The following is an 18435-nucleotide window of genomic DNA, read 5'->3' as shown; positions in this document are numbered from 1 at the left end:
TTGGCTAAATAAAGTCTGTGCTGAGTCCTCCATACATTATTTCCATAAATCAACACGGGAATACTTATGTACAAATTTCTGGTAAAGTAATATTTTTATGTATTCGTTTTATAAGTTCATAGAATTATATTACTAACTTTTATTTATTAAGCGCCAACAAATAACAATAAAAGTACAATAATATGTAAATAGCCATTTTTAAAACATTTTCAGAATTATTGGGTTTTCCACTAAGAATAACTTATTTAGTCGATCTTGATTAACTTTTATTGGGCCAGCATGGTTAAAAAGACGTACCCAATCGCATAAGCTTCGGGGATCTTTAGATTTTGGCCTCGTCATGCCTGGTAAGAGGTTCCCACGTGCCCATTCCACTCCTGCTCTATCTACATTCATGTAAGACAATATAATCGTTGCAGATCACAACAAATGGAAAGTTTGGTGTATGGCTAGATGTCAAGTTATTCTCGAGCAAGTAGAGATACGAGTCCAATAAAAGAACATCCCTTGACCTACAGACACTATATATTGTGCATGGCAAGCAGTGCAACAACTAAACCGGAGCTGTACATGTACGTAGCACTAGTGCAAGATACTTAATATTGTTTTTATCTTTAATGCTATTTTTTTATTTTTTTTTGCTTTCTTGTTGTTATCAGAAACAAAACTAAATTTAGAAACAAGTTATTCATTTTTTTCTAAAATCAATCGGCAATTTTTATCTGAAAAGGAACTTATGGGCTAGAATCATAAGTTTGATAGTTATTTAAAAACTGTTTTTTTTTTTTAATTTAGAAGAATTTTGAAATCACAAATTCATTAAAAATGTCAAAATGAATCAAAGTGTTATAAGAGTTATAAAATATTCAAATAATGATTTTTTTTTAATTTTCAAAATAATTTTGATCAGCTGTGTTGCTATTATTTTTTATTGTAATTTTTTTCATTGATTAAATGTTAGATTTGCTTCTCCCGCTGAACATTTTGCTTAATTTTTAGATTTTAATTTTTTATTTTTTTTTACATTCAGCCAAAAACTAGCTTTGCTTCACCAGCCTAAGATTTTGCAGAATTTTTTTTAAATATTTTATTTATTTAAATTTGTGCTAAAACATGCTAGATTTGTGACTTCTAAGAGTTTGCTTATTTATTTGTTTATTTCAATTTGACCAAAAGCTAGATTTGCTTTTTCCAGTCTAAAATGTTGCATTATTTATTTATTTATTTATTTTTCAATTACAGATTAAAAATCTAAAAAAAAGATACATATTTCAGAGAAAATAAAATGAACTTTGTAATTGATAGGATTTTTGACAAATCAAAAAAATAAAAATATATAACACATAAAATCTTAAATGTAAAGAGATTACAATATGATAAATATTTCATTTCTAGTAGATCGTGACGCTGTATATGTAGAAGATGAGTCCCCCCAAACATGGATACCAATCGTACCTGGTGTCCAGATCCGTCTATTCGGAGACGACTTTCCAGGAGGAAAATGAAAAGAATGAGGTTGTTCAGAAAACGTTCCGTGAACGAGTAAGAAAACACGTGAGGTGAGTTGACAATTGACAAGTTCCCTTTAACGTCAGTGATGATTGGAGATTCACTGACAAAAGGATGGCGGTTTTGATGTTTTTTGACATATTTCGATGGTGATAGATAAATAGAACAGCCTCCCAGCAGATGTGGTAGGGGCTAATACTATTAGAGAATGTAGACATGCATGGGGTAGACATACGGCTCCTGAACCTAAGACGAGACCAATGACTGATTACGGTTTAAGTCTAGATGGGGGCCGATCTGCCCAGAACATTCTATATTCTGTGTCTAGGTAGATGAAACCACCTTATTTTATTTTTGATTTTTTTCTTTATTCTAAAATTTGGGATTTTTATGTAAACTGGTGTCTCATGAACTAAGTACCCTTAGTAATATAGTCATATAGTATTTCCATCACCCACAAGCACCCATAACAGCAACCTTCAAGACCTCAGAGGTCTACTCTTTAGCTGTCAAGAACCGAGCCATCTTTCTTCTGGTTTCAAGAGCTCAGAAGTACGTTTGTCAAAGGTAAATCCCATCTAAAACGTGCCTCGGTAGTCCTGGATGGTTTACTTTGATTGTTGGTCCACAGTTGGTATTGGGAATATCGTGGACCATGTGCTTTTTTATTTGGTATGTGACATTTCTGTAGAAAATATATGCTCTTTACGTCCGTAAATGTATGTTCTTTGTGTAAAGGAACCCAACGAGCAGCTCTCCAGCTGTGGTTGGGCTTCCATACTACCTTGATCCCCGTTAAGCTTTTCCTTTGGCATGAGCTGGCCGTGTGTCCTGAGATATGTGCGTCGCCAACGAGTCTATTTAACGTCAGAGTTGCTTACGTTGACCGCGGGATTCCGCGTTCTCTGTGCGTGGTTTAATATACGCTCTCTCCACGTTGGCAGATGTACTCCAAGGTCCGCGCTTCTGGTGGTCAAATCCATCTTCCCTTTCTTGGATTGGCTACCCAAATATCGATGGAAAGAATGGATCGTACATGATATAATCTCTGGAGTGAGTACAGGCCTCGTTTCCACTTTGCAAGGTAAGTGTATTGTTTCTATATATATATATATATATCTATTTATAAAATGGCGGTCCAGATGTTCCCATTGGCTGGAGATATTAATAAAAGGAGCAATAGCATTGGAAGCGAACCTAAGCGAATCTGTTATGTACTTGTTTCCGATCGTATAAAACAACACAGAAGTTTTTAGGAAGCTTTTTCGGTTTCTACAGCAACAACCAATCAGTGCCTGCGTTGGCGTCACATGACAATTAAGTGTTCCTGGCAAAAATTAGGAATGAGCCAAAATTTAGCTCCATGGAGGTTTTGGGCATTCAATAGTATGTGGAATGATTACCACATTTCAGAAATGTCAGTGACCCCTTTCCTCCTAGGAAAAAAGCATTATTCTACATTATTTTTAAAGCCTGGAGACCTTTGTTTGTTTTGAATGAAGATTAGGCCCTTGCAAGACAACGTAAAAGGAAAGCTTCATTAGGATGCCAACTATACGATGGAAAACACATTTTAAGACATTTTTAGAATTTGAGAACTACCCACTGACCCTCGTAGCCGTTTGAAATAAACCTTTTAAAAACCCCTGTTTATAGTCCATAAAAGAATTTCAGAATACTAATAAAACATGAAATTAAGCCGTGAAATATTTAGTTTGAAATTTCGGACATATGCTACGATTTCTGTACTGGTTTACATACCGTTCAGAGAGAAAAAAATAATCTGATTGCTTATTAGTAGTGTAATGTCGAATTATTTTAATCTTGATTTGCATTCCAAAATATGACAGAAACCCACCTTTTAACAACGTAACAAAAATAAATAAAAAAATGTATAAAATAAATAATAAAAAAAAAATAATAATAAAATATCCCTGTATGCATTTGGAAGCAAACCTGAAAAATGGTGACACTAAGCTTTTTAAGACTTTATTCTGTTTTGCATACAAAAAGTTTTCTTCTTTCACATTTTTGCGATTCCTGGGTGGGTTCAACTTACTCGCCCTAATTCTATACACTAACACATGCCTACTAACACTCACTCTAACACCATAAATTTACATATACACATTCTACCACACATGCAGACACACTCACACTAACACCATATGCTAATGTAAACACTATAAATTAACATGCTATACACTCACACACATGCTAACCCCATACACTCATGCAAACACCATATGTTAACACACACTCATTCTAACAAACATCTATTGGCCAGTGTGTGTAAGAGCAGTATAGGTATTTGTTAGCTGGTGTGTAAGGCCAGTGTATGTGTATATATGTGTGTGTGTAAGGGCAGTGTATATGTGTGTGTGTGTAAGGGCAGTGTACATGTATGTGTGTGTGTGTGTAAGGGCAGTGTGTATGTGTGTGCGTAATTGCAGTGTACATGTATGTGTGTGTGTAAGGGCAGTGTATGTGTATATGTGTGTGTGTGTAAGGGCAGTATACGTGTATATGTGTGTGTAAAGGCAGTGTATGTGTATACGTGTGTGTAAAGACAGTGTATGTGTATACGTGTGTTTATGGGCAGGTGTGTGTAAGGGCAGTGTATATGTGTGTGTAAAGGCAGTGTATCTGTATATATGTGTTTATGGGCAGCTGTGTGTAAGGGCAGTGTATATGTGTGTGTGTAAAGGCAGTGTATGTGTATATATGTGTTTATGGGCAGGTGTGTGTAAAGGCAGTGTGTAAGGGTCCTGGGAGGGAGGCTAACATTAGCCTTTTTTAATAAAAAAATCTCTGCTGCTGTGGATTATGGTGGACACCTGGCTGGCTGAGAATCATGGGAATTTTAGTTCACAGATTGCATCTGCAGCTTCACTGTTGCTGCACTTCCCATGACGCTCAGCCATCATCATGGAAGTAGTATGTCTGGCTGAGCCTCATGGGAATTCAATTCAATGTGTTGGTTATTTTTAACATGCATGACTGCTGACAAAAACGAAGCGTGTTTTAAGTGGCGATGCAATCGCGACATTTTAAAGTGCAATCGCTTGTATTGGTGAGTTCCGCGAGATTTAAAAAGAAAAAAAGTGTCCCTCTTTCACATTTTGAAATGTTGGGAGGTATGCAGTGGGATCATGTTGGCTGGGCTCCAGAGACTGGGCTGACCACCAAAACACTTGGGCCTCAGCCTACGTAGCCCCCAATCAGCCAACTACAACAATCAAAGCTAGAGGTTACGTCATATACAATCTACAAATACTTTGTCCTTTTGATCCTATTCTGCCATTTTTTCAATATAATGGTTTGCGCAAAGCCAAACTAATCCTTAATTGCTTTTCATTGTATAAATCTATTTTAAACATCGTGCTACGAACGTTGACGGAGAGGGTTGCGGGTGAATAGAGGTTCTCTCTCTCGATACGAGCAGCACTGTAGATCGCCGAAGATATACACAATAACTTTTTATTCCTTCTATCATTACCTGCAGTTTAATGTCAACCTTTTTTAATTGGGTTGCACTTGAAAGCCAGCGAGCCTCGTTACATTCTTCCTTCCTCTTAAAACCCAGCTCATCCGATAGCTAAAGAATCATGAAACCAGAAATATGCTTTATGGGACTTGCTACATCTTACAACGACGGGTATCTTTATAGATCACTATTTAGATTTACAGTAGTAAGTGTCAAACATTGAAAGTGTTGTATTGTTTAATGTTGACTAATCATTAAACTATTGCGCAATGATTAACCTTCCGTTCAAGTCAACATGACCTGTCTTGGTATTTTACCCCAGGGACACGTAGAATTTGACGACAGATCGGCCCCATTTTTGATTTAGGAGCCATTTGCCTATCCTAAACATGATCAAATCCCCTCGGTGTATTAGCCTGGGAGGTCGTTCCACTCATCTACCACCCGTCTGCCCCCGACGCTCTCTTTTTTTTAGATGATGGCCTCTTGGTCTTACACAGGTGAAGGAGCAAGAATTGGCCCTATGATGATATTAGACACGATTAAGGGCTCTATCTGGCTGAGTGGACCTGTGGTTTACTGCATTACGTATTATGGAGGACCAACCTCAGAGAGTTTCTCCCACAAGAAGGGGCGAAGCTGACCCTGTATAATGTGTAGTTCAAGGACTGGGAAGACTTTGTTTTCAAGTGATCTCCCCGCGTTAACTATTTATAACGCACTTTATGAGTTGAAAAAATAACTTTCGTACAGTAATAACCCTCTGTACCTTCTTCAGATACATAACGTATCCAATACACACAGATCGTAAACAGGTTCCTCTTGTGCTTTCTTGTGTCTGTCACTGTCTAAGAGCTGAGTTTGGAGGCTTTCTGCTCTTGAGAACCTTCTTCGGCGAATCCACTTATCTATACCTAAAGAAATGGACAGGGATGTATACAATTTTTGCTAAACTTTAGTAAGCAAATTTCCACCAAGTCGCCTGCCATGAAATCCGTAACGGGGAGGCAGACTGCCTGTAGTAAACAATAGAATGGCTCGGTCTTATTCACCTAGATAGGTACTCGACTCATGAAAGAGGAACTGACAGGCAGTCTGGCGATCAAAATATTGAAAGGCATCTGAAATTAAAAAAAAAATGTTCTCTTATTTTAATATAGTAGGTTTGTTTTCTAAAATAATTGCCAATGGTTAATTATTATGACTGACCTTATTATTTCAGGACTGTCCTTCGCATTGCTTGCCGCCGTTCCTGTTGGTTATGGCCTATATTCTGCTTTTTTCCCTGTACTGACCTATGCTTTTATGGGAACGTCTAGACACCTTTCAATAGGTAAGTTCTGGAAATATCCCAAGTCCAATCTGACAACAAACATTGGCATTGGATGGTAGACCATTCTGGACAGCCATTGCTTACCCATATCTATAGTGGTGGTGGTGGTGGGGGGGGGCAAGGATGGATCCAATATCCAGCTGAATCCACTTACCTCCATGGAGCACCTAGACAGTGCATAGCTGCCACCTGCCCTGACAATGTTGGAATGGTTCCCGTGCTTTTGACAATGTGGCTCTTCATATGAACAATTTCACATTGAAACAAGCGTTGCATCTAAGCAAAGCGAGAAAAGCGTGAGAAGGGTGTGAAGCCACAACAATGTCTAGAGAGAATTATATGATCTCAAAGCAGTGTCCTCCTTGAGGAGGCATCTACATTACCTTCCCATATCAGCCCATGTTCATATGCGTATTTCTACAGGGCCGTTTCCCGTGGTGTGTTTGATGGTTGGTGTGGTCGCAACTTCCATGGCCCCGGATGAAGATTTCCACCTAAGTAACGATACGGTCGTGAACGGTAGCACAACTACTGCTGAGATAGACATAGAAAGAAGGGATCAAGCTAGAATCTTGATTTGTGGAACCCTGTGCTTCTTGACGGGCATCATCCAGGTAATTTCCGACAAATAGCACCTTCCATGACCCTGTGTGTGATAATCACATAAATATTTATGCCCCAGGTGGCTTCAAAAGTCCTTACACAAGTGACACCTTGTAGCAAAATGCCCCTGTATTTGTAAGAATACTCAGGCTTCACGTCTGACGTCTAAGTCCAGCCAGGAAACGCAACATCAAGCTAAGGGACACGAAGTTGCTCTTCTCTGGAGAACCGGAGCAGCTACCCAACTTGCAGCCAACTTTGACCATGACGAAGGTGGCAGCGACGGCCAGGGATGTCCCGCTACGAGTTCCTTACATACCCTAACCGCTTATTTCCCAACATCAAAGTAATTTTATGTTCTTGAGGGCAGACCCAATAAACTTGTTCCCTTTCCCTTTTTCGCAGCTTGGATTAGGAATACTGCAGATCGGATTCATCGTCAGGTACTTAGGAGAGCCGTTAGTCGGGGGATTCACCACGGCGGCCGCTTTCCAAGTTCTTGTGTCCCAAATCAAACAAGTCCTCAATGTTCCCACAGGAAACTACAACGGGGTCTTCTCTATAATACTGGTAAGTGCGGTATATTACACATAAAATTAGGTTATCATTCAGATTAGGCATTTTTTTCAAGGACATGGCCTACCCATAGCGCCTCTCAAGGTCACTCTACTTTTTTGGGTCATGCACAATTCTCGTTAAATAAAGCCCTGAGATGAAGTACTAAAACACAAGACGGAACCAAGGAACGCGTGATTTTTTTCCCAGAGGATGTACAAAAAAATATTAAATTAGGACTGAATATTTCTTTAATTTGCCGTAAAATTATGTGTTTCTCAATATTCTTTTTTTTGTTTCTATGTTTATATCTAGACGATTGTAGACATCTGTGCCAACATAGCTAAAACCAACATTGCCGACCTCATCGCCGGACTCCTGGCTTTCATAGTATGCGTCGTGGTAAAGGAAATAAACGAAAAATACAAACATAAACTCCGAGTGCCAATTCCTATAGAAATTATTGTGGTACGTATAGAAAATACACATTTATATTTAATTTTTACATGAACCAATTGTAGGGACTACACATTCATTGGATTATCTTTGTTTTGTCTCTAGACAATAGTAGCGACTGGAATTTCCTACGGAGCAAAGCTTGAAAAGAACTATAACGCAGGAATTGTAAAAACAATTCCTAGCGGGTGAGTGAATTCACTAAAATGATAATTTCACTGGATAAATTTGAGTTATACCAGTTACATATCCCAAATAAAAAAAGGATTAGTTTTTCTTTAAATATGTGTAATTTTTCATTACTGCTGGAGTACTTTTGACTACTAAATTCCAAAGAGATCACATTAGTGAGTCTACCTGTACATGGAAGTCTTATAGAAGGTATTAGTGAGTCTACCTGTACATGGAAGTCTTATAGAAGGTATTAGTGAGTCTACCTGTACATGGAAGTCTTATAGAAGGCATTAGTGAGTCTACCTGTACATGGAAGTCTTATAGAAGGCATTAGTGAGTCTACCTGTACATGGAAGTCTTATAGAAGGCATTAGTGAGTCTACCTGTACATGGAAGTCTTATAAAAGGCATTAGTGAGTCTACCTGTACATGGAAGTCTTGTAGAAGGCATTAGTGAGTCTACCTGTACATGGAGGTCTAGTAGAAAGCATTAGTGAGTCTACCTGTACATGGAAGTCTTATAGAAGGCATTAGTGAGTCTACCTGTACATGGAAGTCTTATAAAAGGCATTAGTGAGTCTACCTGTACATGGAAGTCTTGTAGAAGGCATTAGTGAGTCTACCTATACATGGAAGTCTTGTAGAAGGCATTCGTGAGTCTACCTGTACATGGAGGTCTAGTAGAAAGTGTTAGTGAGCCTACTTGTACATATGTACTGAGTCCAACTTTAGGAGGGACATTCCATATTCTAAACCAAAAGCCCTCTGATCCTCTTTCTTAGGAGACAATAAAAAACTAGAAAATTATAGTAGAAGTGCGTCATGACAAGGAAAACAGAAAATAACCATGAACATTTTAATACATGTAAAATGTAATTATTTTAATGAAATCTGGCCAGCCACTTTTATTTTGGTCTGATTAGGTCCTCTTTTAGGTCAAAACATTGGCTGACAACTTTATTAAAATAAACAAAGCTTGCATAAATTGGAGTGTGCATGACTATTTTCTGTATTCTAATCTCTTATAGAGGTCAAAATAATCGGAGAGTATAAGCATTCTGCACCAAATTCTAAACCAAAAAAAAAAAGGCATACCTAATATATACAGTATAAATGGATAGATAAATAGATAGATAGATAGATAGATTCTATACAAATAAATATCACTCTCTGGAACAAAGAACATGCAAAATATTTAAAAGTGGAACACGTCCAAGTGTATTTTCTATTAATTGTTAATAAAAATTACCTTAAAAAAACATGAAGCTGAGTGAGTATTTAACCTTCTAGATTCTTACCACCCGTGCTGCCGGACGTGAGCATGTTTCAGCAAATGATCGGCTCAGCCTTCTCCATTGGAATTGTTGCATATGCTGTTGCTGTATCTGTGGCAAAAGTCTATGGAACGAGGAATAACTATCCAGTAGATGGTAATCAGGTAAATTACATCTAAGTCGTTATTACAGGGTTTGCCACAAATAAGGTTAATTCTACACAACCTTTAGAAAACGTACAATGGTGTTGATGAACTGCAGGCCCCATGATACTCTGACATCTGTTGCATAGATCCCTTTTCCTACTCTTGTGTCGGACACTAATGCTGTACTCTTCGGCACTGGGTGTGCCATCGTATCCTGGCGCCATCACAAACTACCGGGAATCAGACATTCAGTCACTTACAATGGAATTAGTGCTCATCAGAGCACTTGCTACATAGTATCAATCAGCTCATGGGCAGCAAAGTTGTGGCATCAAGCTACCATTCCACAGCGGAATATCCTGTGAATCAGCCAGGAGATCCCCCTTACCGATTCAAAACAACAAAGGACGTATTATTATGTCATCGGCTTTAAGTGGGAACGTAGTGTTAACTCCTCTGCCCCTGATTGGTTATACATTAGAAAGCGAAATTTCCACAAAAATCTCATAAAGCTACTGGTATTGGTCAAACCATTTCATATTTATGAAAGCACTGGTTGATACGCACTTAATGTTAATGTAGCCCCAAGCTTTTTGTTGTTCTACAAAGCCAAACTCCTGTACCCCCCCATTACTAAATGTCAACCATATCTATCATACCTCATCAAGTGTTGTAATATTTATATAGAAATAAGCCATGTAATACAAAGAGAAGACTGAATTAATCAATGTGTGTTTGTATTACTCAGGAATTTATTGCTTACGGTGTCAGTAACATGTTCAGCGGGATTTTCTCTTGCTTTTGTGCAAGCACTGCATTGTCGCGCACCGCCATCCAGGAAGGCACCGGTGGGAAAACCCAGGTAACGATCTATATACTGTTGTTTGTCTCTGCAGTATGTTGATCGAATAATCTATGCAGAACGGTCATCACGAAAGTTTAATTTCATAAAAAACAATACAGAAAGTTTGAAGAAGCCCTTTCAGTTTCTACAAAAATAGCCAATCAGTGCCTGCTTCTGTGTCACATGATAATTAAGTGTTCCCTTAGCAGATCTGCCACGCTTCTCAATGAAAAGCATTAAATGAACATCAGAATAAACTAAGTAATTTGTAATGTAACAATAGCCACTTAACTTGAGGTACACTACTTTGGGGGTGCATCATGATATATTGCATTAAATAGAATAATAAAATATTATATGGCATTAAATAAAATAATATATGGCATTAAATAAAATAAAATAATGAAATTTCATTAAATTAAATGATATGACATTAAATAAAATAATTAAATATTATGTCATTAAATAAAATAATAAAATATTATATGTCATTAAATTAAATAAAATGATATATGGCGTTAAATAAAATAATAAATTTCATTAAATTAAATGATATGACATTAGATAAAATATTATATGTCATTAAATAAAATAATAAAATATTATATGGCATTACATTAAATAAAATAATACATTAAATAAAATAATAAAATATATGGCAGTAAATTAAATATTGATATATTTATATAAAAAAGCTATGTAATACATAGAGAAGGCTGGCAAATAATATTGTGAATATTTGAATATATATATATTTTGAACTATTCACCATTTACTATTAACTGTTTCTATCCTCCTTACCTTTTATCAGATCGCTAGTCTGATTTCGGCTGGAGTTGTGTTGATCGCCATTGTAGCGCTTGGCAGACTTCTAGAACCCCTTCAGAAGGTACAGAAAGCTTCTATTTCATTTTATTATCTTTTACTGGCTTGCATTAATGTATATTTCTTACATATGTGTTAACTGCCCCTTAAATTGTGCAGCGCTGAGCAATTTGTTGGCGCTTAATAAATAAAAGGTAGAATTAATAATCTAAGTCTCGTTACAGGGAGTATTAATGTTTATACATTAATATTCTATTGGTAAGCGCGTTAGTACCGTAGATAACGTATCTAAATATTGTGAGTGACTTTCTCTGCTCAAACACCACATTGAGCTGATGCTTTACGGCAATGCTAATGAAGTCCCTCCCTCCATAGACTTTCATTAGCCAGAGAGTCCGGCTGGTTAATTAATACCGAGCCATTTAATTACTTGCCACAGGCAGTATGATAAGGAGCCGGGGTGTTTGTCTAGTAGATTGGTAGAACTAGAATACATACAAATAGCAGCTGCCTAATAAAAAATATATATATATTATGCAAAATCTATAAAAATAGCGCAATATTATTAATTATTAATGCTATATGAGTAATTAGTAACTAGTATTTGGGTTACCTTTCTACATTTTAGTTAGAATTGTCACTGCTTCACTGGGTTATTTCTGTCTTTTCTCTCCCAAGTCTGTCCTTGCAGCCATTTGCATCGCCAATTTAAAGGGTATGTTCTGGCAAGTCCGCGATGTCCCCCGACTATGGAGAGAGAATAAGTGGGATTCGGTAAGTATCGTAGCTTGCTCTATTTGATTTTTTTGTTGTGCGTTGCTGCCCATTATTAGGACGATATATTCTTGCTATATTTTTACATTTGGAAACCGATAAAGTACTGAGGCCCACCTTTGAAAATGCCTTTTTCGTGCCGAATGTTACCGTCCCGTCCATTTGTCCGAATAACGAATGAACGAGTGCAATGAAAGAAACGAATGTGTGCAATACCAGAATATTCCATCATTCGTTCCTGGCTGCGGCCGCCATTTTAACTAAAACTAAGAGGAGGAGAATCTCGCCACTTTAATTCAACTCCTTCTACTCGTTTATTTCTTGTTTCCATGGCGACCGGACGAATGGGATTTCCGAACAGAAAAAGGGCGATTTTAATCGAGCGTGAAGAAAATATATGCCCCATGTCTAGTTCTTACTTATGTACCAATAAGTTCAAGATGCACAAAAGCAAAACAGAAATATAACAACGCATCTTCCCATCTGCTCCCAATGCGTGTTACCACAGAAAGGGGGGCACAATTTTGTATAGTTTCCATGGTAACTCCAATGGCAAAAAAAATGGCACCAGGTGCTCCATTCCCGATGGTCAGAAGACATTCCTCCTACAATGTCCATTCTCCGAATCACTCTATTTGTAATCGATTAGAGGGGCCGTGAACACAGGACCTTGTAACCAGCGCACTGATGACCTAATAAGGCAGGTTCTGTGACAGAATATGTTTTTTTGCAGGTAATTTGGGTCGTCACGTGTATCGCGGCCATCATACTGGGCCTGGATTTGGGATTGCTGGCCGGTTTAGTATTTGGGCTACTGACTGTCGTCCTTCGTGTCCAGTTGTGAGTTGAATTTCTAATTAACTTGCGACGCAAGCTTTTGTTTTGTTAAAGAATCGACTCCTTTAAAACCAATACCCCAATAACGTTCCTTCTAAAAAAAAATAATGTTCTTAAATCCAAGTAAATGCTTTTTTCCATTAATTTCCAAAAAAATGTGAGAGAATTAACATGTATGTGATGTTGCCTTCAAGAAAATCCCCCATGCATCATGGCATCCGCGCCATTTCCGCACCACTGACTGGCTGGTTGAAGCAGCCAATCAGTGGCAAGAAAAGTGATCCCATTGACGCTTTTCTAAATATTTCCTTTATCTATTTTCTAATGGAGACGAAATTATTGATTTTTATTTCGTTTTTGTTTGTTTTCTAGCCCTTCTTGTACCTCTCTCGCAAATGTCCCCGACACAGATCTCTATAAGGATGTAAAAATATACAAAAATGTGAGTATTTGACGCAAATGCTTTAAATAAAATGTAACAAGCTCATTCGGGACAAGCTAAGACGGCAACCCCTGTTATGTTACAGCTCATCATACCAGAAGGCGTTAAAATCATTCGATTTTCCAGCGGCATTTTTTACGGCAATATCGAGGGCCTGAAAGGTGGCATTAAAAAAATAGTGAGTATATTCATCCATATTTAGTAACGAGTAACTGCTTTTATGATGACACCCAAGATTTTTGTTTTTATTCTCGATTTTCTCAATAGGTTGGATTTGACACGGTCAGAGTCTTTAACAAAAGGGCCAAAGCCCTGCGGAAGATACATAAGTTGATCAAGAAAGGGGAACTCAGTACAACAAAGGTACATTCAAAATGGTGGGGGTATATGGCAACTACTATATTGTAAGTTCTAATGCTTCAATTTATTTATATTCTTATGTATAAGAATGTATGAATGAATAAAATGTATGTATGAATGAACATTTACAGAGCATTCTAACAGCCATGTAAGAACTCGAATGTAGAATTGTGCTATCCAACGGGGACAGGATGAAGACATATGTCAGTATGTGTGATGAGCCAAGGACAAATGTTGCATACAAAGATTTCAGGTGTCCATAATGGGACAATTGTGTTGGGCGTGTGGCTTGTGGTGGGGAGGGGTGTCACCAGGGACAGGGCAGGACCATCACCCACCATAGGTGAAGAACCACCTTGGGGCCCTCAACTTCGAAGAGTTGCAAGGTGGCCACTTGGTAGCTGCGAAAGAAGTATGTCCTTCAACACCACAGTGCTCCATGGTTTTGACAGCTCCAAGCTTGACTCCAGGCCTGCAAAGCCAAGATACCTGTAGATACAGTAGACTGCAGATAAGAACCATTTTGGTCCAACTAGTCGGAGGCATGCTAGATAACAATTGTATCACTGACCATACTGAAGCTGAGATTATTATGGCACAATTGAGGCAAAAGGTTCTAATTATTCTCCCCATTTTCAGACAAATCCTGGTGGCTAATTAGTCCTAACACTTTATTTCTGGCATGTACCATCTCTATGGATCCTTTTTTTTTTATTTCGGTTTTATTTTCCCCTTATATAAAGGGAATACACTTTAAAGACCATGCAGGACCCTCTATGTATCCTTTCTATGGCCAGTGTAAAAAAAGCAAGCTGCTTCCAAGTATTTCCTCCTGGCTCCTGAATTCTAATAGGATCAATATTATCCAAGTGTTCTTCCATGTCAGTTTCACATGATAAATGTAGGTTGGCGTAATTTACAGATATATTTCACAAATGTTATATTTGTAATTCTTCTAGAATGGAATCATCACTAGTGACGGTATTGATAACAAGGGATTTGAATCGGATGATGACCTAGAGGCGCCACATGCAGAAGATATGCCAGAAGTTGCTACAAAAGAAGTGGAAATTCAAGTAGATTGGAATTCGGACCTGCCGGTTTTAGTGTCTGTGCCCAAAGTGAATATTCATAGCGTTATTTTTGACTTTGGGCAGATAACGTTCCTTGATGTTGTGGCAGTGAAAAGCTTGAAACTGGTAAATATTTCTTATTTCTAAAGACCGTCATAAATTTTTTAATAGTGTAGAAAGATTTCAATGGATTTCCAAAACATTGAAACGAAAGAAAACATACTTTTATTAAACACACATGTTCACCCTACATACATACAGTATATAGACTATATGGACAAAAGTATTGGGACACCTGACCATTAAACCAGCTGGGGCTTTGACGACATCACATTCTAAAAACATAGACATTGATATGAAGTTGGTCCCGTCTCATTAAACTGGCTTCTATTTCCCACAGATATTTAAAGAATTCAAGAGGATTGATGTTGACGCATACATCGCAGCATGTGACGGTAAGCGAATGAATGTTGGTTCTAATAATGAAAGAATGAATGGGTTGGGATTATATTTATGGTGGTTATGGGGCTACCCTCAAGATCACCTTATAAATAACCGATTAAAATTCCAATCATCATTGTACCCGCCCATTGTTCCAATGCTCCATAAAATATATTTATTTATTTTTTAAATATACAGTATATGTTTGTATTGTTTTATTATCATTGTATTATATTTCTCTTTATATTTTTATTATTTAGATATCATATTTAAAAAGTTGGAAGTTTGTTCTTTCTTTGATGAAACAATTACGCCCGATCTCTTTTTCCTGACGGTGCACGATGCCGTGCTGTACGTTGAAAGCGAAAGGAAGTTTCGGAGTGGACATGACCCTTTCCTGGATAAGGTATTTAGGCATTTCTGTTCTCCGAGGGCGACAGAATGAAGCGGCAAATAACATTTTAGCTGGAAACGTGTAGTTGACCCTTAGAGGTGACTTAATTATCTACCAAACAGATTGTAACATGGTAAGAAGCCATTGGTGCTATATAAATAAAAGATAATAATAACAATAATATTAATAATACATTGAAATAATAATAGTAATAATAATTATGTTCTTAATAAAATCCCGTAATCACTGCTTTACCTGAATTGTAAACGTAAGGAGCCAGGGATGGATTCCAGACACTTTTAAAGGGGCATTCCTTGATTTTTTAAGGGAATTTTAACCCCTTAATGACAAAGCCCGTACATGTACGGGCTCAAAATTGTTTTCAATGGGTTTAGGGACTGCCCATGGTCCTTAAAGGGGTTAAACAAATTGTTTATGACCCCCGTCTGTCAATGAGTGATCTTCCAACATGGAATTCCTGGATACTTCTTTTATGATGCCAGCCACCTACCTGTCAGTGCATCGAAACTCATTTGCCTAGAAAAAAACATTCAAAAATTTGACATTCTGCAGCACCATCTACGCACAACTGCTTGCCTGACTAAGAAATCATATTATTTAATAAAGTAGGAGGCATTATTTAGAAAAATTACCCAAATTACATGAATTTTTTTTTTTTAAATCACGTCTTTTCATTGCAAGATATCGCTAATGCAACAATCTAAGGGACAGCTGGAATTTACGGAGATGAGTCCGATGTACAATGAGCTGGACCCACAAGAACAGGTGAGAAATTTCTATATATAATAGTAGACAATTGCCGTTAAATTATAAAAACGTGTCGCGCATATTTATAATAAGAAAAAGTCTGTTTTCTGTTACTTAAATGAATTGAAAAGATGCCTTTTTGGTACGTTATATGATTGTATTATTTAGATATTTTATGGAATGCCAGTAGAGTCCATAGGGAAAGATTCAAAATGAACAATAACATAACATATTCACAATTAACCATAATATGAACACATGAGACATACTGTACAGTATTAGAAGAGGGACCCTGATATTGGGGGGTCTATCATCTATTGGGAGGTAGAGGGGTAACGAGACAGAAGAAGGACTGCATGGGCAAAAAAGAAGGATGGGTATTAACAGATGGAGGCCGAGATCAAAACAACGAAGAATTGTAAAATGATTAAAAAAAAGATCACTGCTATTTATTTTACTTTTTTTTTTTTACAGGCTTTAAGAGCGCTGGCATCATAAACAAACAAACAAAAAAGATCTTGGGGAGTATGAGGACTAACTTTCTTACGCTCCGTCTCTGGATCCATGTGATGGTCATGTACTTTTTTTCGTGCAACTATATAAAAGTGTGGCAGTAATTCCATTTTGCTTCCTTTGGGGGGGGGAGGGGATGAAGAATTATGACTTCACAGCTAACAAGCGACGCATCATGTGTGATGTCAGAACGACAATGACTGGGCTTTCATTATTGTAGTATTCACTAAATGACGGGCTAACTTCAATACAGGTTCAAACATATAAAATGTTCTTGGTATGAAGGTACACGTCGAAAAGCGAAAGAAATATAAGTGTGAGTGCATTTTGTTATTTGTCTACCCACAAACAAAAAAAAATCCTTTTTTCTATTTTTTTATTTTATTGTGAATAATAAACTATTTAAACTCATTAGGAATAACAAGACTGGTGTTTTTTAGTAGGCTGAAGGGAAGCAACCTTCACAGGAAGATGCTATATGATGCAACAGGAAGTAGTATCAGTAGGGAGACTGGGTTGACTCGACCGCATAAAATCAGCAGCGTGCCTTTCAATAACTTGAAGGGGGACTCTTATTTATTACATTATATTATAAATATCAGATTAAAAATGAATTTTTAAACATATTGTGCTGTTTTCTTTTTTCAAATAGTTCTAGACGCAGACAAAATGCCTTTTCACGTTGATGATATTAATATTCTAGCTATAGAATATAGACTACTTGTTCGTGGTGAATTGCTAAATTCTGGGATATTTCACATATAGAATAATCCAATCAAATTATGTATTGATCATTCAGTGCTGCCTATATAATTAAATAATGGGATTTTTTTTCTTATCGTAAAAAACATCATTTTGCTTATTTGATCACCGACCTGCTTCTTGACACTAATAGACGGCCTAATATGATTTAATATATTCCATATATATATGGAATATATTAAATTATATATATTATTATATATATATATATACATTATTATATATAATATATATATACAAAACAAATTCCCTTCTCACCCCTATGGGTGGTGTGTGTCGTCCTCAACCTTGGGTCTTCTACCAGAGACCTGTGAGTTTGAGGGTTCTGCTCAGTATCTTAGCTGTTCTAAGTTCTGCACTCTTCTGGGCAAAGTGTTCTGATATCGTTCCAGCCCTGAGTGCTCCTATGACCACTGGGACTAGTTTGGTCTTCCCTCTCCGCATCTTCACTAGTTCTTCTTTCAGGCCCTGGTAGGTCTCCAGCTTCTCATACTCCTTCTTCCTAATGTTGCTGTCATGTGGCGCTCTATCAAACGTCATCTGGTCCTTGTCTACCACCACAATGTCGTGTGGATTGGCCGGTAGCTGCTTGTCCGTCTGGCTCTGGAAGTCCCAATGGATCTTAACCCTTCTGTGGAATCTCCTATTCGGACCTTTGTAATAATTATAACCCAATTGTTATTGTTGTTTGTTTATACAATATTACAATTACCTGAATGGCGCTAAACCATACATTATATTTAATGGTGGACTAAGAAAAGACAAAATGGCAGCAGACAAAATGGCGGCTGTCTAATGTGTTCAGATGAAGTTATCGCAGCAGGGGTAACGTTAAAAAGTCTCTAACGAGGACGGCTCCTGGCAA

The 18435-nt window shown here is 37.3% G+C and overlaps 1 protein-coding gene across 1 annotated transcript; it reads left to right on the top strand.

Moving 5' to 3' along the window:
- Positions 1-1422: 1422 nt before the first annotated feature.
- LOC149275002 (pendrin-like) lies at positions 1423-18155 on the top strand. Its single transcript, XM_089504999.1, has 20 exons — positions 1423-1559; positions 2454-2593; positions 6219-6329; positions 6753-6943; positions 7338-7502; positions 7803-7955; positions 8049-8131; positions 9408-9555; positions 10286-10399; positions 11193-11270; positions 11885-11980; positions 12714-12820; positions 13190-13259; positions 13345-13437; positions 13527-13622; positions 14579-14818; positions 15093-15147; positions 15394-15539; positions 16230-16313; positions 18036-18155. Exons 1-20 carry the CDS (start codon positions 1423-1425, stop codon positions 18153-18155), a joined length of 2427 nt encoding a protein of 808 aa, XP_089361125.1.
- The last annotated feature ends 280 nt before the right edge of the window (positions 18156-18435 follow it).

Source organism: Sceloporus occidentalis, unplaced genomic scaffold, assembly GCF_023333645.1.
Source record: "Sceloporus occidentalis isolate IW3139 unplaced genomic scaffold, rSceOcc1.0.p SCAF_305, whole genome shotgun sequence".
Taxonomy (NCBI): domain Eukaryota; kingdom Metazoa; phylum Chordata; class Lepidosauria; order Squamata; family Phrynosomatidae; genus Sceloporus; species Sceloporus occidentalis.
This window is presented reverse-complemented; position numbering and strand designations above follow the sequence as displayed.